Genomic DNA, 22,093 nt, shown 5'->3' with positions numbered 1-22,093 from the left:
TTTCAGTTTTACACCACATATCAACATATTATTTTATATAGACTTTAATGGATATGTTTAAACTTTGGACCGTGGCTACCAGTTCATGGCACAATTATTGTTTTATTCAATGCCATAGCTTATCTTTATCATTAACACTCTTCTGATAAATGTAGTGCATGTAGAACAATTTATTTCATGTCCAACTAATGTTGAAAACATTTGCAGTATATTGCAGCGTACTTTAAATGAAAACTAATGGATTTTCTATGATCATTTACCAATTCTTGCAAAGAGAGATTAACACAAGAATGCATATCAAAAAGAAAGTGGTTCTCATTTTGTTATAGCGGTAATGCTGATTTTCTTAATTGCCTAGCCTCCTGATTTTAATGCTGATGCTTCCTAGAGTCTATGCTAAATTTATGTTGATCGATAATATCAATTTTACCTGTAACAATATCGATGCAAGCAACACAAACCCGCCGTGTTCTCTTTGTCATGATAAGGGTAAACGGAAAATCGATAGACAATTCAGTGTATAATGGCCTTAAAATTTGTATGAAAGATTGTAGATGTTCTTGTACCATCAACTTAGTTGGCAATAGAATGCCTCTTCATTTTTTTTTTTTTTTTTTAGAAATTGTTAAATTGTTAGCATGTGGAACCTTATGTCAAGGATTTTAAAAAACTGATATCCACAAAAAAGAACCAAAAAAAAAAAAAAAAAAAAATGCAGAAAATTTATGTTGTATGTACATGCATTCCTTTATTTTTTTCATTTTTCAAATGTAACTTTGACAAGTTAGTTTGAGGATATATACAGTGTATATATATAGTCGCCCGTGTGGCGCAGTGGTTAGAGCGTCTGCTCTAGAGTCGTCGACTAAGGAGCTGATCCTTACGTCGCTTGTTCGAATCCACTGCGGATGAGACCTTATAAAGCGAGGCCCCGTGTCGCAGTTGGTCTTAGCAGGAAAAAGATCCCTCTCTGCTCAATGGCCCTGAGTGCCAAGTATAGGTATATATTTGCAGCCCCCCACCGGCCAGTTGTGGCGTCACCATGTAAGTGAAAATTTCTCGAGAGGGACGTCAAACAACAAACACACAAACTTGCATCGAAAGTAAGTTTTATAACTTGCCTAGATGGCCGAGCAGTCTAGCGCGCTGTTCCTGTACTGCTAGGAGACAGATTCCGTAGGTCGAGAGTTCAACCCCGGGTTGGGGCGGAAGTGGGTATCCTTATAAAAGTGAATTTCCTTGTGCTTTCTATATTAATATTTCTTCACTTAGGGCAGTTATGTTAGTTTCAGAATTGTTGTAAAATGTGCTGTATAAATAAAATTAATTCATTACAATGTGTATCGGTAACGATCCTCTAGTAAAACTAATGTCCAAATAACTGTATCTTACTTCCATTCTCAATGACCGTGTAGTGTAGGACAGCGCCGCGAGAATTCCATCGGCATCGAAAGCAAGTTTTATAAGTTGCCTAAATGGCCGAGCGGTCTAGCGCGCTGTTCCTGTACTGCTAGGAGACAGATTCCGTAGGTCGAGAGTTCAACCCCGGGTTGGGGCGGAAGTGGGTATCCTTATAAAAGTGAATTTCCTTTTGCTTTATATGTATAATATATATATATATATATATATATATATATATATATATATATATATATATATATATATACATGTATATATATATATATATATATATATATATATATATATATATATATATATATATATATATATATATACACTGAACCAAACTTCTAAGTGTTCACCTAACATTTTTTAAGTTATAAAGAACAAATGCATACAATAAATAATTTCTTTAATTCATGGTTGATGATGCATATTTCAGTTCGATGTTGCGTAAATTTCATGTAAGTATCTCGTCAGACTCTAAAGCAAAGTGTCAAGGACATGATATACCCTCAAAATGAAAATTCACATAAAATAATCTCTATGGAGTAAGACTACCACTCGTTCAAATTATTGCAAGACATCCTTTTCTCATGGATACCATGTACCCCTGAATAGGAGGATGACCTATCTGCTGCCACACCTACTGCATGGATCTTTCTAAACCGTTGAAATTGTGTTGAAGGGGGGGGGGGGGCTTGGACATTCCTTTTGAAAGTCCCAAATGTGTTCAATGGGATTCCGATCCAGGAATTTGGCAGGCCAGTGCATCACACAGATGCCTTTTTGTCTACACTTAGACCCTCCTTGGGCGTTACGCACGTAAGTGTACCTCTTTAAGGATGATTCAGACTGTTTGAGATGATATTGGACTGCCATGAGCACCAATTTGTTGCCATTTTCTTACCATTGAAGTTGCTGATTTAAATGTTTCTAAAGTGGTTCAGGACCATGTAACAATCTTTTAACCTGGTTGTGACGCGAAACCTTGGCCTCAGACGAAGATCCAGATCACTTCCGGTTTAGTTAAATTTTGTCCAAAGCTTTCAAATTGGGATAAGTTGACGATAAAAATGAGACACAAACTTTTAGAAAAATGTGTTTAAATGGATTTTTATACTAGTTGTTAATTTTAAAAAGTAATATCAAGGACAAATAAACAGTAAAATAAAAGTTAGTAAAACGTGTCATAAGGATGATCCAGATATCAACATTCCAACGACTCTCCCTCCTTCTTCAATGGTCATTTTGCCCATGTTTAGTGTTTTTTAGTTAAACCAGTTGTTAAAAATTGATAATGGTCACAAAAGGAAGCTGATTACACAAAGCACGTGTCGCAAAGTACAGATTTATTGTTTTTAAGCTTCGTCACGGGACATTGGTTTTCATCGGTGACATTTGATTTTCTTTCGACAATTGTTGAGAAGAGTCATTGGTTATAATAATTTGAAAACATCACACTATTCTATCATGTAGTTTTTAAATAAATACATTTATTAGAGTGAACACTTAGAAGTTAATTTCTTGAGCACAACAGTGAACATAACAGCATTATCTGTTTGTCTTACTATACGAGGGGTGATCAAAAAGTTCGCAAACTAATTGAAATACTTCCATTAAAGAAATAAAATTATGTTTGAATGTGTATTATTTTTTTAAAGAAGTCCTCTACGGTTTTAATGCACATCTGCCACCGTTCTGCCCACGCGCGAAACACGATGTCCAGGCGGTCACGTGAAATGCTCCGTAGCGTTCTGTTCACAGCAGCTAAAAGATTTTTCTGAATCTTATATTTCATGCAGGTAAATTTTTATAACATGAATTGTCCATTTGTCAAAAATGGCAAATCTCGGCAATAGGATGGGTGGATAAGGATATCTTCTAATGTGAATCAAGTATGGGCGTGTTCTCATTATCATAACTAAAATGTTTAAAGAAGTCGAAAGTTTATTTTATTGTAAAGATATTCAATTATTTTTCTAACTGTAACTTGACGATCTTTTATAACAATTGCTCAAGTAAAGACGCATCTCTTTCTCAGCATACTTTCAATGGGCACCAGAACAAACATCATTTTTAAACATCTCCTTCCTTCACTAAAACAATCAATCGAATTAATGATTGGACTTCTTGCAAGTCCTTTGTCTTCATAAACCCTGTATTAATTATTATATGCTACTGCAAAGGAATTTCCAAGATATAGTTAAACTTTACAGCCATTCCCTGTTCGAGTAAGACAGAGTCACCCATTTTTCGTTACAAGTCACATGCATATTGACGTCATTTTCAAATCTTGACGTCATAAACATGGCTCAACACATCAAAGAACATCTGCTATTTATAGATAATGTATATGACTATTTGTGTGCCAAATTTCATTCTGATCTGAATTGTGTTTTTGTAAATATAGAGATAGTTCGCGAACTTTGTTATCATCCTTCGTATGTGTTAGGATTGATTGATAAACGGTTTGTTTTATGTCCCATTGGAGAATTTTTCACTCATAAAGAAACGTCACCGTATACCGGTGAAGGAATTCAAATTTAGATCTTTCCTCGGCTCTCCGTGTCCGGGCCAGTGAGGGATCTTTATCGTGTTAACACCTGCCGTGACTCGGGGCCTCTGTTTTTACAATCTCATCCGAAAGACCTGCAACTTTCAAAAAGAGCCGAGAACGTGGCGAAAGAACATTTGCTACCTATGTTTTTTATCAGCTCAGGTCAGCCGCGATATGTGTAAAAATAAAATACCTTCAAACATTACAGAAACAGCATAGTTATAGTAACATTAGCAAGTATCTAAAACAACTAAGCAATACCAATAGCAAGTAGTCTATACAACAAGGTGAGCATTACAGAAAATCATGAACGCTGTAACACAAAAAGAACTGGGTTTCTAAGAACGTTGATATATTAAATTCATATTTAAGCACATTTAGTCAATTGTTCTTTCACAAAATTGAATCCAAAACTCAAGTTATAAACGGGAAAATAAATTGTTGGAAGCAAAATGATGTTCCTAGAGTACATTTAATCTTATACCAGTCTTATCTCAAACAAATGACATTGGATATAGCTGGAAATATGTCATATTCTGATAGACACTGTAAAGATCGTGTGAATTAGTGTAAACTCCTTCATCGAGTAAGATAATGATTTGTTATGATCATGTAGGATTGAAATAGGTCATTGTCATAATCATAATGTGGATAGGAATTTGAATTGTTCTTGTCATTCTTTTTATATTAAACACTTCCAAAGCGCCCCAAATGCTCTTTTAAGAAGTACTGAGTATCAACAATATTTAGATCCACTGGTTATTTTCTCCTTGTATGAAAACTAATTCCATACATCAATCCATTTGCTGTAAGCTATTTAGATCCGATTGATTTTTCAAAGTTATCTGTATAAAAAGAAAATCTTACGCATTCGGCTTTTCCGTAAATGATTTAATATCAATAATACAATATTTAGGTATTTAATAACTAGTATTTAATAATGAAATAAATGAAAGTATCTATTAATGTAAAGAAAGGATTATAAGGATAAAAAATAACATGTTTTTCTTTGTATCTCAAACACTCTGTGATTTTGTAATTTTGCTACTCAAAAAATTAACATTTTACAAATATAACCGTTCTTGATGAAATAATACATATTCTTTAGTAATTATTACTTTAGCAATTAGTTCCTAATTGCATAGGAACTAGCGATATTTGCATGCATTATTAATGCAATCATTAATTTGAGCGTGGTTCTTTTATTTCAAAAACTTATTTTTTCGAATGTTTTGTGAGTAACGCTTGACATTTTTCGCAAACAAAAGAATTTAATTTATCTACGAGGGGTGATCAAAAAGTTCGCGAACTATCTATATACTTAAAAAACCACAATTCAGATCAGAATGAAAGAACTATATATGGTTTGGGCCATTTTAGGCCCCCATTCAGAAAATGTTTATATTTACTATGGGGAGTGATAAGGCGAGTGTGTTGCTTAAAAAATATATTTTAATTTGTTCAGGCATTTCGTTACCATGGAAACCGTCGTGAAAAACACATACCTTCAGACCTAAGAATCTGGCATCTATTGTCATTTAACCAATCTTTAATTTTGATACCAAGCATAATGTCTTCAGTAAATGTCTATATTTATACTTTGGGATATGTCAAAGTGACTGTTTTACCAAGGAAATATATTTTAAATTGATCAGGCATTCCGTTGCCATGGTAACCATCTTCAAAAACGTATTTCTTCATACCTTAAAATATGGCTTTTATTGACATTTAACAAAACTTTAATTTTGGTAGCATCTATAATATCAGTGAATGTCTATATTTATACACTGGGATATGCAAAGGTGACTGTATTACTCAGGAAATATATCTTAGATTGAAAAGACATTCCGTTGCCATAGACATCATCTTTAAAAACGTATACCTTTAGACCTGAAAATCTAGCTTCTCTTGTCATTTAATAAACCTTTCATTAATTGTGGTTACATCTATAATTTCTTCAGTAAATGTCTATATTTATACCTTGGGATATGTTAACGTAAGCGTACTGTTGAGAAAATATAATTATTTTAAACTGATCAGACATTCCGTTGCCATGGAAACCATCTTTTAAAAACGTTACCTTCAGAATTGAATATCTAGCTATTATTGTCATTAACCAAACTTTTACTGTCGTAAAAACAATCGTCTCTATTCTCTTCGTTTCGATTTTTTATCAAACTTTACATTTTTTTTAGTAAAATGAAAAACTTATTTAAATATTTTAACGAAAACTATTTTTTGAGGAGTGGGGGGGGGGGTGGGGTGGGGGGGTCAATACAGCAATCAACTTGTCCGTCTGGCCATTAGTCTGTCCGTCAATGCAGTCATTTCCGACAATAACTTTGTACATGTGTAACCTAGAAACATTAGAAGCTTATATTCTACATGTATATATACATAGGATTTATGACCTGAATTAAGCTCTAACTTTGATTCAAGGTCAAATTCAATGCCACTAGCAAAAACATTGACTAATTTGTGTTGAATTCATAATTTTTTAATAAAAAAATTGGATGGAATCCCATGCTTCAATAAAGGTGAAGGTGGCTCTTGAACATAACCCATGGTCATCTAAAAAATTCAAGTCACTGGCAGAAAAAAATATGAGAAATGCAATTTATTTTTTCTCTACGTTATCATTAAAAAGAGGAATTCAATAAGACTATCAATAAGCATTATATTGCAATACGAACATCATTAATATTTTGCATAGTATGGTCATATTTGAGGTGCAGAAATAAGAAGTCAAATAAAAAGTCATTTAAAATACATATATTTGTTGTAATATGTATTTCACCTCTTCTATTTTAAGTAATACATAGAACACTTTTTAAAGGCTTGTGCGCATTTTCATGTAGAGTTCTTACGGATCTCACTTTCGAATGAAGGGTAGCAAAGAATTCATTATATCTTTAAATTGTTCTTTGGTTATATCAGTAAGAGTGAATTGGTTCTCAGAGGCTAACAGAGCTGGATATCAACAACTGGCGTGTCCCTCAGGCATGTGTGACACTTCTTGAGCACCAGTAGGAGTGGACGATTTTTCGGAGAAATAGACTTTGGGCTACTGAATGTTATCCTAGTTAAATGGTCGAGAAAACCAAACTTTGTCTTGGGTTGACCAATCGTGTTGTGCTGGAGATGTAACATATTTCGGTGCCTGAACAATCTCTTGTTCAACATGTTTGCCTGGCGTATTGTACCTCGAGTTCAGCTTGCATCGCCGATGGCATAAGCTCATAACTCCTTTTTGCCATCTGGATAAAAAGAAGACATAATAAAGAATCTGATACAACAAAACTGGTATAAAAGATAATAATTTTGCCTTTCTTTTGTTGAACTACCCATTTTTATCGGAAATTTTGAATGTGTGATTGCACCAGGTATCGGGTGATCGTGTAAGTATTTCGTACAATATTTTGTAAAAAGAGATAAGAGATATACAAATTCAATAAATATATGTTTATTGTCGCTTTCGATAATTTTTCATTCATGCATATTGCGATGCCACCACTTGTCGTTGGAGGGCTAAAAATTTAGTACTCGGCACTTACGGCCTTTTAGCAGCGATGGTTCTATTTTGTGCAAGCACCTACTGCGAAACGGGTCCTCGGTTTCTATGGTCTCATCCGTTTCCAATTCCGCAGTAAGATTCGAACCCGCGACGTAAAGATCTCTTTACTCTGCGACTTTTAAGAGCAAATGCTCTAACCACCGTACCAAGCCGACACAGTCAAAAAAAAAAAAAATTCCTAGGTTCCGGCTTCTTTGATAAAAATTAGAATGTGTAACCATGGAAAAATTTGACTTAACTGCGACAAAATAATTGGGGAGCGGGGTGGGTGGTGGGGGGGGGTCAATGAATATTTCTAATCGCAAGTTTTCGGGCTTTTCCAGCAAGCGGTGAAACAATCTTGACTGTGTTACGAAGGTGTCCATGACACACACCCTTTTTCATTAACACTCAAATAAATGTAGGGAGACTTCCTATCAGTAGAGTCTGGAAAAGGAACGATCATCTCTGTCTATCCAACTATTCTTTAATAAACGGTATATACGACTACATAAAAAATAAATAAATAAATGATTTTTTTTTTAAATGAACAAAAACAAAAAAAAAAAAAAAAAAAAAAAAAAAAAAAAAAAAAACGATGGGTGAGGTAAATCATTAGATGTGTTCTATTGAGCGCTTCCAGAAAGACCTGAGATTTACATGTTAAAATAAAAATAAAAATTGTGTTTGGAGAAAAGGGGAGGCTGGTCCTTCCTGATACTACTTGCCTGACCTGTATGTGTTATAAGTTAGTTAACAAATAAATTAACAAGAAAAGAAAAAGAAATTAAATTAATGAATAATTGGAACTTTCAAATGTGATGTATGTTTATTATTTTGTAGCACATAATAAAATAAAATTTTGACTAAAAACATAATGATTATATTTTATTTTTTGTAAAAAAAAAAAAAAAAGAATTTATGCATTAAAATTAAATTATTGAAATATTTATATTATTTTTGTTGCCTATTTGTATTCAAGATTGAAAAATATATTACTTTAGTAATTTTTTAATTAATAATATCCCCAACTTCCTTGATTAATATTTAATTTTTTAGGAAAAAATAGGACATTTTTACACGTATGTTTGGCCGTACATTTGTTGCTTGTAAATAATAAAAAATGACAACATTCTAGCATACACAATGATCGTATTTGTAAATGATATAATAATTTTAAAAATGTATACTGTACATACCTCTCCTTTGAAGTATATTCTTCTACAGCAGACCAAAGGGTTAAGCGATTCGAAGATCAGACTCTATCCTCGTGATCCTTGTGATCCGCACCCGTATACACATCAACAGATCTTAAAGTTTGTACATGTATCTTGAAATAACGATCGCGATAAAAAAAATATTCTTCCTCACAAAAAATTTTCAACAGATAGTTATTAATGTTCAGGATATTTATGTTGGTATACATAGATGAAGCAATTATTGACGACGCTACTTCGAATAAAAATTCAATAGGCCAATATGCCAACAACGTCGTCTCTCTGTGCATGGTTGTGACGTCATACGATATCTAGTCAAAAATGCAAATTTTAAATCAAGGTTTTTTAACTGGTTGAGTATGTGCGACTTTTTGAACAAGATTTATTTTTTGCATATAGACTTTCTTTGAAAATATCTTTTACATGTGCAAATATCTTTCTTGTTCCAGGCGTCGCACATATATAAAATCGCCACTAACGGTGTCAAAAATGCCACTTTTTGACGTTTTCTTGTAAACTAAGGTACTTTGAACCTATAATTCCCTGCATATTACTTGAGTTAATATATCAATATAACGATAAAAGAAAAATATAAATTCTATTCTTTCAAACAATATCAATTTCATTTAGGTTCATTGGCGTTGAAATTTTAACAATAACGGGGGCAAAATATGAAGAAAACCATATATAGTTCTTTGGCACACATATAGTTATACACAAATTTTATAAATAGCAGATGTTAATAGCGATTCTCTGTAACCACTTAAACTTCTTTGCCACGCATGGTCACCGATTTTGATGAAACTTTGCCCATTATTACAACTTGACACCAGAAACATATATCAAATAAAATTTCGTTGCTATGCGTCTTGGTTGCCATGGTAACAGCCAGAAAAGTTGGAAAAATTGAGATTTTCAGCTACTTTGAATCTTTATTAAGCCTTAATAAAGACTAAGAAAAACAAACAAACCACTCTCACAAAAACCTGACACCTTGTTGCCACTTATGCTATAAAGAAACTATTTAGAATTTATCTCTAAGTAAGTGGTAACCATGGGTACATTTGGAATACATTTTAGATGCTGAAAAATGCAGAAAAACGCTCAATATTCACTAATGATAGATGTTAAATGATCAAACTCAATCAACAACTTAAGAAAAAACAATAAAAATATTTGACCTTAAGTAATTAGGTATTGGCAATATTATTCTAAAAATAACTTTCATGGTTGCCATGGTAACACAGTGTAACCATGCAAAATATGTTGCTAAGATTGGGTTAATGCTACTATCTTCAGGAAAAACAATAAAATTCATGACTGGCACATATACATTCTTAGGACCTTGCAACACTGATAACATAAGAAAAATTGGGATTAATTGTTACTTTGCAGTGTAACCATGGAAACAATGTACCAGTTGTTTAAAGTGATATTTTTTTTGCTGCCTTAGGAATTTACTTACTTTTTATTCAAGAAACATATTATTTGACTCACCTTGAATAGTACTTATCTGGAAGAACTAAAGTTGAATATCATATATTGATAACGTTTGTTGAAAAATACAAGACGGTTGCTATGGTAACCAAGAAGGGAAAATGTTCGATTTTGTTAATTTTATATCAATATTAAACCCTATGTGCCAGCTTTTTGCATCCAGTTAGAGATTGGGTGGCAGTCAAAATTGAAAGTCAGGTTAGTTGTTCATAATTACCAATCATAAAAGTTTTGGGAATCTACATACAAGGGTACGTATCCAAGGAAACAGAATATTTTTCAGATTTTTATGCATATTTTTTCGGCTTATTTCCATAGCAACGCTCTATTTAAAGAATTGAATTTGAATTTTTTGAAATGTGAGAATTAGGGTCACATGAACATCTTTAAAAATTGATCATTAGTTATATAGAAATATGGTTTTTAAAAAGATAGGATTAGATTTAATCGCTAAGAGAGTAAATTTAAAATCCCTTCTTGGTATTAAAACCATGGCAACCATTACCAACCTATAAGAAATATCATATTTCTTCCTTGGTATATGTTACAAGGATCTTTTGTCTATTATTTGCTTGCATTTCAACCTATAATTTTTTTTTATTCTTAAGTGTATGATGTTATAAAATTAAATGATCAAAATTATTACTTTTGAATACTTTGTTTCCATAGTAACGTATGTAATAGTTGATTTACCAAACATGTTTATCATGCCTTCAACTTTCAGAAACGGTCATTACCACTTGTTTGCTTTGCTGCAAACGTTAACTGTGGGACTCTGGACATGTTGAAAAATGCCATTTTTCAAACTTTAGGACATGTTGCCATGGTAACCATGTCACATAGCAACCATTTTCTGCCTGATTTGAGTTTACGGTATCAAAGACTTTTATCATAGAGTTTGGAGAAATTCTGAGACTATGCATGCCACAGCTTCTATATAAAAGTTTAAGTCGTTACAGAGAATGGCTCTTAAATAATGTTTTGTTCCGTGTTTGTGACGTCACAATGTGAAAATGACAACAGTATATAGGTCACGTGTGACAAAAACTAGTTGACTCAGTTGTACTAGAGCAACGAACGGCTGTAAAGTGTAACTTATATCTCGGAAATTCCTTTGCAGTAGAGTATGATAATTTGTACAAGGTTTATGAAGACAAAAGACTTACCAGAAGTTCAATCATTAATTAGATTGAATGTTTTAGTGAAGGCAGGGAGATGGTTATAAATGATGTTTGTTCTGTTGCCCAGCGAGAGCAAGCCGGTAAAAAGATATGTCCTTAGTTGAGCAATTTGTTTTAAAAGATCGCCAAATTACAGTAAGAAAAATAGTTGAATATCTGAGCAATAATATAATTATTAAATCCCTAAAATATCGTTTACTTTAGACTTTAAACATATGAGATATGAAAAAATGAAGGCGCCCATACTTTTTCCACATTGGATAAACGACGCTCCCGAGACAGAGGACTCGGGTTGTGATGGTCGCCATGCTAATTCTGGGAAGGGATATCCTTATCCACTCATCCTATTGCCGAGACTTTGCCATTTCCGACAGATGGTCTGTTCTTGTTATAAAAAATTACTTGCATGATAAGAAATAGAAGACTCGGAAAAATCTCTTAGCTTCTGTGAACAGACCGCTACGAAGCATGTCACGTGACCGCCTGGATCAAGTGATTCGCGCATGGGCAGAACAATGGCAGATGTGCATTAAAATCGGAGAGGACTTCTTAAAAAAATATTGAACACTTAAACCTCATTTTATTTCTTTTAAGGAAGTAATTCAATTAGTTTGCGAACTTTTTGATCACCCCTTGTACATATTCTAGTATAATGTATATTAGATAAAACTAAGAGTTTAATTACAATCACGGTAGGTATTTTCCCCTTTAAGATAAGTGCAATTCATAATACAGGTATGGTAGGAACAATTTAAATTTCCTATCTTTGCATGACAATGACATATTACAATCCGTAATAAAAATTATCGACCTTGCACTAGCACACGTGCTCTTTTGATAGTGTCTACTAGTACATGACACAATTCCTTCTATATTCAGTGCATTATTTTTGAAGATGACAGAGCTTTGATTAAATTTACTACAAGAATTTATTTACATTATTTTTAAAATGTGTCATCTTTACTGTGCTGAAATAAATTATATTGAAATACTTTGTCTATAGTTAAAGGTACATTGTATGCTCCTCAAATGTTATTGATGCTGATTATATCCAAATGTAATGCTGGCAATGCTTGGTCGTAAATTTGATTATATCCAAATGTAATACTGGAATGCGTTGTAATTCTGATTATATGCTAATGTTGTGCTAGCAATGCTTGGTTGTAATTCTGATTATCTGCTAATGTAATGCTAGCAATGCTTGGTCGTAATTCTGATTATATGCTAATGTAATGCTACATGTAGCAATGCTTGGTCGTAATGCTACATGTAATTATATGCTGATGTAAATTAAAGCTAGTTATACTTCGTCATATCGCTGAATTTATGCAAAAGCATGCTAGTTACGCTGATTAATGCTAATATATTGTCATTTATTCTACTTATATTCTAATGCAATGCTTTTTATAATTATACTACTACTACAATACTGATTATATGTTGATACAATGCTAGTTATGTTTCGTCTATGCTGATCCTATATGCTTATATATTATTATATATGAGGTAATATTATTATTATGAATAATTATATATTATTATGCCATTTATCTTTAATATTTATTAATGTTATGCTACAAATGTAGTTATGTTTGATAGTAATACTGATTAATATGCTTATATAATGCAAGTTATGCTTCGTCGTAATTTTCTTTCTTAATAATAATTAACTTTTAGAAAATCCTACAATATTTTGAAGATATGTCCATTTGACCCTATAGGTAAAACTAAAAATCCTTATCTATTCTTTAGACCCAGTATATAAGGCAACAGATGTGTGTGGGTAAGGTTTGTCCTCGTTTTATCGTACATCTCAGAAGAAGAGGACAAAGGTAAATCTCTCATTTGAATTCTTTTATATGCAACAATAAGTAGAATTTATAATTCATTCAGGTTATGAAAATATTAGATTTCCTTTATCCTGTTTTAAATGGAGATCCTCGAATTAAAAAAAAAAATATTGGAATTAAAATAAACGTAGTTAAAATGTTGACCGACGTAAGTGACTGTTAAATTATAATAAGTGACGTATGGATAGATTTAATTGTAAGGAGGCTTGGGTGGTCCGTAAAAATCTTCTCCTAAATTCATCAAATGGGGGGTCCGTAAAAAAATATTCTCCAAAATTCATCAAATTAGCAAATATTCTTGAAATAATCATCGGTGGCATTTTAGTGTTAAATATCACATCAGAATATCCTTTATTTTTATTTTTATTATTGCATCTTAATTTATTGCACATCATGTCAACATGAAAACATAAAAATAACAGCATGACATACAAATGTAAAGCAGATAGAAAAAGAAAGAAGAAAACATAATCATAAATAATATTAGATTAAATAAAGACGACAAAGAACTAAATAGCAATAGAAATGTTAAACAAATATCACATTCTAAAGAAAATCTATACTTTACATAAACACAATAGTTCTAATTAAAAAAAGCAACTGCTAAATAGTGTTCAACTTACAACATTATTAGTAACAATATATGTTTAATATAGAATTTAATCAAGTATAGAGAAGAAACATTTGCTGAGGAATTTTGAGAAATGGTAATTACTACTCACCTTCCTTGAAGACGCCAATAAAAATGTTTTTGAAAGCTGAACTAATTCATGTAACACTTTATTACCGTAGATTAATGATGTTTCGAAATCCTGTTACTACATAACAACACGTAAGGTTATTTCAGCGACTGCAAAGCGATTGAATCTTAAGACTGATAATTTATTACTAGGGTTAATTATCAATTTTTAGCGATTTTGGGAATTATTGGGATTATTTTGTCTGAGAATACTTGTGATCTAATTACAAGTATTAACGACATGTATTATAAGCGTTGTCTAATCTATTGCTAATAATACCAAAATAACTAGATGGTCCCTAAAATTTTCAGTTATTCAATATCTAATATGGATATTGCGTATTCCAAAACCTTGCCCGTTATGATGAAGTCTTATCTCTCTCAGCAAATTTTCAATAAAGTTTCTAATCTGGAAAATTTCTTTTGAACTGGGACAGAGGTGTTTGGATTAGACAGGTTTTACCATCACCTTTTAAGGGACAGGGCAGTTACAAAAATGTACGTATGTAACGTTATTTTTAATTTCGATGTAAAGGATAATAATCCAAAGAACAAGATAAGAAATGACTCTTTTTGGTGGCCCCTGGTTTGTGATGTCTCTGTTTTAGATAGGTGCAACAATTTATAATCAAACGCCTGTTGTCAGTCCTGTTACAAAATGATTTTTGGTTCCGATAGGAATTTTGAGATGTACATCTATTTATTTAATGAAAAGAAATGACATTTATCTAGTTCCGTGAGGGATAAGCCTATGCTCCCATGATAAAATATAAATCATACAGTTAATTCAAGTTTGTCATCGTAGTTTCTAAACGATAGTGTTTTGTTTCCATTTAGAATATTAACAAATTATTAAGACACCAATATCAGTGATGTGGGATAGCATATGCCCCACTAACATTAAACGTTAATAGCATCTCATTGTTAAATTCTTTTTCCATTCATAACCTAAAATGATATTTGTATATGTCAAAGATACAGTTTTTTTTTCAAGTTTATGTTGTTATTCAGGTTACCATGAACCTCCATTTGATTGGTTGCTTTGCCGTCATCGCGTGGACAGCGACAAATGTTCTAGCCGTCAACACCGCACAGGTCAAGGGTGGCCTTACTCTTGCCAAGTCTCTGACAGATTACATAGAAACCCAAGACTTTAGTAAAACTGTTACAAAAATTGCATCATTTGCCTCTACCTATCTTGGTATCCTTGGTCCCGCTTTGGGATTTGTTCTAAGTTTTTTTAGTTCCGGACCGTCAGCTGAACTTTTGGCCATACAGAAACTGTACAAAGAAGTCACCCTGCGATTTGACCATGTAGATCACCAGTTTGCTGATCTCAAGCGCCAGATCAGCTGGTCAAGCGTGGAAGTACAATATGGGCAATATGAAAGCAAAATTCACGCTGTTGGACAAAAATACAAAGATCTCGTTGCATCGTCTTCTAGAACAGATTTTGAAGCAAGAAAATCGCTTTTCCTTGACAACTATCGACAAGACTTTTCAAACTCCGCAGAAAAGCTTTACAATGGAGTTGTTAATGAGCATCAAACATTTAGAACAGCCCTATTTGAATCAGCAATCAATAATTTTGAGTGGGATCGAAAGAAGACTCAAAATTTTATGCTTGGTGTGACAAAACTACTTGTGTTTGGTGCAACACTCGAAATGGCATACTACCACCTGAAATTTCCATCACAAGAAAGCTATTATCGACAGCAATGGCAGGTCAAATTTGAACATTTTAAAAATAAGTTATCTGACATCGACCACAAATTACAGACACAGTTCGGGAGCCAATTAGCGACTGATGTTGATAAGTATGTTGTTAACCACGCCCACTCAAGTAATTCCGATATCACAAACCACCTTTATGACGTCATTGCTAGAAAATACTACTTTTTGAACTGGATGGTTGCTGTTTCAGATCACTCTTCAGATCCTGATCAGTACGCTGTGCACACATGCGGTGGCACCCATGGGCTTCAAAACAATAATCACGGTAAAAATGTTGTTGTGGCGAGTGTTCCAAAGAATAAGGCTCACCTTACTACGTCGCAACAGCATATCACCCACATAGCCACGTACGAGACAAGGCATAGGCATGGCGGGAGACGGGCAACTGGTGTTTATACAGTACATATCCCAGCAAATGAAGCTTATAACCATTTTCCAAGTACAGCACGCGGCAACTGTAACACATACGGATCCGTGGGTATAATCTCCCGTAAACTGAACCCTGGCTTTAGATCTCCTTCTGCTCATCTATACATCCGTGATGACGGTCATTACTTTAAAGTTTATGCTTTTGGATAAAATTTGAAGCATTTTTTTTCCATTTTGAAATAGAAAAAGAGTATGGATTTTTAATAAAATAAAAATAATGAAAGTCAAGAATTGCTGTTTTAGCAAATTACACGTACACTAATGGAATACAACTGGAATATATAGAATCGATTTTATTTTATTTTATTTATTTATTTCTTTTTGGAGGGGGAAGCATACTAGTAATAAGGAGTTGGTAACTTTTCAGAAATATATATATATATATATATATATACTTTCAAAACTTTCAAAAGTAATTAATTAAATTACAATTACTTTGACATTTTCTTCAATTAAATTACAATTAAATTACAGGCTTTCTAAGACATGTAATTAATTAAATTACAATTACTTTGCAAAAGTAATTAATTAAATTACAAATTACATTTTTAAGTTTTCTGAAAATTTTTATAATCCTTTTCAATGAATATACAGAACATCATTTATTTGTATATAAGCCAGCCTCTGCACAAACAGTACAAGAAATAATATGCTATAGGCATTGTATATCATTGTGGTTAAATTTATAACATTTATATACAAAACATTAAAGAATCTCTTAAAGTACTATCCGAGATCAGTTTAATGCAGTTTCCACCATACAAAACCTACATGTACACAAATTGCATGGCTTATGATATTTGATTAAAAGTGGGCATTTCAATAGAGTAAAATGAGTGGCAACTGTAACCCCTCAAACTAAATATTTCCTTTGAAGGTAACCTGAACATCCTAAATTGCTATTTATGTTGAACAATTTTACTTCATAAATAATGCTTGAACAGATAGAAAATTCATTCATAAAAATCTGTTTACTAGATGTTAAAATAATTATCAAATTGAAAGTTTTTTTCCTCTTCTAAAGCTAGCGGAGCATTTTAAATTGAAATAATTATCTCTATATATGGCTTTGTCTTCTAAATCATGGAATGAATATCTCTTTAGAGGAGTTGATTTGTTTTGATTGCAATTTACAGCTGTGATCTGGAGGGCAATTATCTCTTCCAAACAAGCTTAAGAGGGAACTTAATTAATGACACACACCTTCTTTTTCTTTATTATTGATCAAACAACAAAGATTGAAATATAATTAATGTGTGTTTCATAGCTAAATAGACCTAACAAGGGTGGTTCAAAATTCAGATTTATAAACATAAATCAAAAAATTCCAAATTTACATAATGATTTGAAAGAAACTAGATTATTATTTATCAAGCCAATCATTTAATTATTTGTCTGTAAACATTAACAGTATAACTTAAGATTTTGCTTAATTGATGGATTTCTTCATTTCCTGAGACTTCTTCAAGTCATGTAGAAATCCACATTTCTTCATCAAATCCAGTGAATGTTGTTGGATTTATACTTATTCCTGGTTGTTCATACATGTGCAAGCAGTTTTTCTCCTCTCCCTAGTACTTCTTCTTGGTATCTGTCTAGCTTCCTCTGACCTCAGGCTTTCATCTACATCCAGGGTCACATGATCTACCTCTGAATCTTGTTGCTGATGCTGCCCATTTGGAACATCTCCTGCTGCTGTTGCTCTCTAGGAATTTCTTCTTCAGCATTTTGCTGCTGATGCTGTCTTTCCTGTGGAATCTCTGAATTGGGTTCCTGTATTTTCCCCTTAATCTCAACATTATCTGCATCACGATGTTCTTCTTTATCCATGTGTTTCCGTATATTATCTCAATATAAATTTACATATACTACTTCCATTCCTTCATCTGACCTGTTTACCAAAAGTAAAAATTTGCATACATGTAAAATTCACACAGGTAAATAAATCTGTGCACATGAATGGTGCTTTAGACGCAAAGTCTATCCTGAAAGTTGGAAACTAGCACATATCCTTCCTCTATTTAAGATTCATAAACCTTCTGCTCACTCAAATACAATGTTTCTTTAACTCTTATGATTTTCCAAAAGAAATGTATTTGTTATGTAAAATATAAAGAATTATAGCATAGCTTGCGGTGCAAAATTAGACAAAAAAGACATTTCAACTTGACAAATTTACATGTATTAGGGAATAATAAAACATTTATGTCATAAAGTGTTATCTCTCTTATCAGATTATTAATGAGCCGACCCATCAGTTACTCCAAATTAAAGACTTATGTCTCTTTTGAGTTATTAGATTAGTAAAGAATTATTTGTATTAAAAAATTAAATGATATGTTCTATAAATATCAAGTAGGTTTACTGCCTGGTCACTCAACTGTTTACCATCTTTTAGAAACTTATACTACTATTGTAAAATATATCGATGAAGGGCAACGTTGTTTTTTTTTTATCGATGAAGGGCAACGTTGTTTTTTTGCGATTTATCAAAAGCTTTTGATGGAGTATGGCATAGATAATTGCTTTATGAATTTAAAAATTGCTTTATAAATTTAAAAATATATGGTATATCCGGTAATATGCTAGAATAGTTGGAAAGTTACTCATAAACAATAGAAAACAAAAAATCATATATAAAAATCTATTTTCTTTCGTGAAAAATATGCCTGCTTGAGTACCAGAGGACTTTGTCCTTGGCCCTCTTTAATTTGTAAGTTATTTGAACGATATTGCCGAAAACATATCTGTCTGCAGGCTAGCTATTTGCGGACAATAACTTTTTCAGATTGAATAATTATGTTACACAACATAAACATCTTGGTGTTATTTTTTATCTAATAGGTTAGTTTGACTAAACTCAGTCTGATATTATGCATTTCTTTAAGGTGTTCTTTTCGCAGTACGTGATATTCTGATATTTTTCGTTCTATTCCACAGGTACTTGTGGACAGGACCCCCCCCCCCCCCCACCCCACTCCGAATATTCCATGTCTTTTTTTCATAAACTATTCTTCTAGTGCACATTTACAAGGTATTCCATAGGAAAAATCTAAAAAATAACACAGAATTAACGTTTTACTAAAAAATCATACCAGCGGTAACTCTATTTTATAGTACCTCGGGTATGATTTTTTAGTAAAACGATTTTTCATATGGAATACATTGTAAATGTGTACTAGAAGAAAAGTTTATGAAAAAAAAAACATAAAAATATATTGGGGGGGGGGGGGTCCTGTCCACAAGTACCTGTGGTTCTATTCTATTATTTTCCTTCAGTGGTCGTCTTTCTGGCAGCTGATTTGTTGAAAACAATTTTTAAAAAAATGAACAAACACATACATGTACTTTTTTGCAAACTATATATACGAGGAGTTATATTATCTAAAAGTTCGTGGACTAGCACCATAAAATTAAAACCGCTTTAGGTATATCAATGAAGTTAGCATCATCTTCGTTTTCTACATTGTATCTATAGAATAAACCATAAATCAAAAGTTATTTTTTAATAAATTGTTAATGTTTAATATGTAAGCAATCTTTTGGTATGTCCAGGCGTCGCAACCTCGAATATAACGAATTTCTACCTAAGTGTAATTTTACTGCAGAACTGTAGCGCTATGGGTTTTTTTTTTTTTTTTATTTTAGTCTTTGACCATAACGCTACAGATTTCGTAATGCAAATATTGTGCAATTTACGGCGTAAGATTTTCTGGGCACTTTGGGGATGTATTTCGCCACTTTCCAGCATTGGTCAATCAACTTCCTCTACTTGTTTTTAAATGTCAAAAAGGATTCAGAGAGATATGCACTGTGAGTTTATGTCGATTTGTAGCCAGGGTGTCAAAAGTCAGTCACGTCGAAAATGGCGTTGATCATGTAGATATTGAACTCCGACAAGTCAAATATGCTGGCATAATGGAGTGAGAATCTTTCCCTATGTAAAGATCCATTTACAATATTATATGTATTGAAAGCAACTGTTCATGACATTGTAAAGTCATATAAACAAGACGGTTTTCAGTCTTTACTTAACGCCAGGGAAACTCATCAAGATAAGTGTATGAGGTAGAGGGAGCGGACGTAAAGAAACAATGACGTTCAGTGGAACTAAACGGCGAAAGCGCAGGGTGATCATATACAATGTGTAATGTCTTTTTTATTTTATAATAATTTGGCAATTTTTCAACATATCAAGCTAGAATTTTTAACATTTCTTTAACTTTTGTTCTTTTGTTGTTTTATGTTCCTTGTAAATTTTGTAAGCACAGACTACATAGAATTAATTTTACCGCCTCAGTCCACGAACTGTTTGTGCTGGCACGAAAAAGATCCCTCACTGCTCAATGGCCGTAAGTGCCGAGTATAGGACAAAATTTGCAGCTCTCCACTGGCAAGTGGTGGAGTCTCCATATGAGTGAAAAATTCTCGAGAGGGACGTTAAACAACATACAAATAAACAAAAATAACAAGGTTAAAATTTTCTCTGGGAAATGAACTTTTTAACCTTGAAAGCTATTACTTAATATTATTAACATTTGAGACGAATATTCAAATAGAAATACTACACAAACAGCCCACCGTATCACTATGCAGCAACCAATATAGGGAAAAGACCACTAATTATTTTCCCATAGAACTCTATACAAACCTTTTGCCCTCTCAGTACTCTACTAATTCAATTTCAGACAAATCCTTGGCACCATTTGAAACTTTATTCTAAGCGCTTATAAAAAAGCCCGAAAAAAATATAGGGTCCCATGGCGTTTATAGGTCAAAATTGCAGTTGTTTACAACTTATAGCGATCGGCAGTAAATGTCACTCTGCCAAAAATATCAACCCCCACTCCTACAATCTCCCCTGGTATTTCTATATTTTCTGTAATATTCCTACATTCCATCATTTATTTCAAACATTAATATTTTTACTTTAAAATGAAAATAATTACATACCCGAATTCAGCCAATCAGGTAACACACACTATTCAGTACTCTATACTACTTTCCATAACAAACAAAACCACGTGTACATCCGGGGATTTGGTGCTCTCATTCCTATACTTACATATTTACCTATCCCAGAATTAGTCAATTTTGTAATTTTCAAAGACCTTATACCTACCAATGTATATGTATGAAATTTGAGGCCTGTCACTTCAGTGTCCTGAAAACTGTGACCATCTAAATTAATGACACCTCCCTGCTGCAAGTAGTGTTCTAGGGAATGAATAACTTTCATTCCTGTGATCCGACCTGGATATAGTTGTGATTGTAATGAATAAAATATTTATACAATTGCATGATTTTGTTTTTTGATGTTAATAAAATGATATAAAGTCACATTTGTGTCAATTTTTTCATAAGGGTGGATTCTACCCAGAATTTAAAAAAAGCTGCAAAATTTGACAAATCATAGCTAATAAAGCAAAATTTAAAGTTTTTTAAAAAGACTGATTCAGAATTTTTTTGATGCTTATGAGAAGTAAATAATTTAAGACTCTGATATACTAATTGATTCTTATCTAACCCATCCTGCTGATTAAGTAAGTGCAGAAATGTTTCACCACCCCCCAGTGAAAGGCACTTAGAGAAATAGCAGGTGCCCCCTATTATATTTGTTTACAATTAATTTAAACAAGAGAAAGGCAATCCTTTTGATAAGAAATTAAAGTTCAGTCTCTGTAGTCTTAAACAGTACAATCCATAAGTTACATTATTGAAATTTATGCCTAGAAAAGGGGAATTCAGATCAATTTTAAAAAATCAAGAAATGCAATAAGTATTACTTCAAACACCAAAATGTACAACACAATAATAGGCTGGAAAGTGAAAAGATGAAAAATTTACCTGCAATGTACAGAAAAATGTCCAGCAAAATACATCAGGTGGATAGCGAGTCTTCATCTTCTTCTTTTATAGAGAAAATGCTCAT

The 22,093-nt window shown here is 32.6% G+C and overlaps 2 protein-coding genes across 2 annotated transcripts in view; both read left to right on the top strand.

Moving 5' to 3' along the window:
* LOC133188771 (uncharacterized) overlaps positions 1 to 22,093 on the top strand; it is a 155,099-nt gene that overhangs the window by 37,116 nt on the left and 95,890 nt on the right. The gene's annotated exons all lie outside the window — the stretch shown is intronic.
* LOC133188860 (uncharacterized) lies at positions 15,016 to 16,392 on the top strand. Its single transcript, XM_061324341.1, has one exon. It carries the CDS (start codon positions 15,016 to 15,018, stop codon positions 16,309 to 16,311), a length of 1,296 nt encoding a protein of 431 aa, XP_061180325.1. The 3' UTR covers positions 16,312 to 16,392.

The sequence above is a fragment of the Saccostrea echinata genome, unplaced genomic scaffold (assembly GCF_033153115.1).
Source record: "Saccostrea echinata isolate AGI-Se365-2 ecotype Australia unplaced genomic scaffold, CSIRO_AGI_Sech_v1 ptg000016l, whole genome shotgun sequence".
Lineage (NCBI taxonomy): Eukaryota > Metazoa > Mollusca > Bivalvia > Ostreida > Ostreidae > Saccostrea > Saccostrea echinata.
This window is presented reverse-complemented; position numbering and strand designations above follow the sequence as displayed.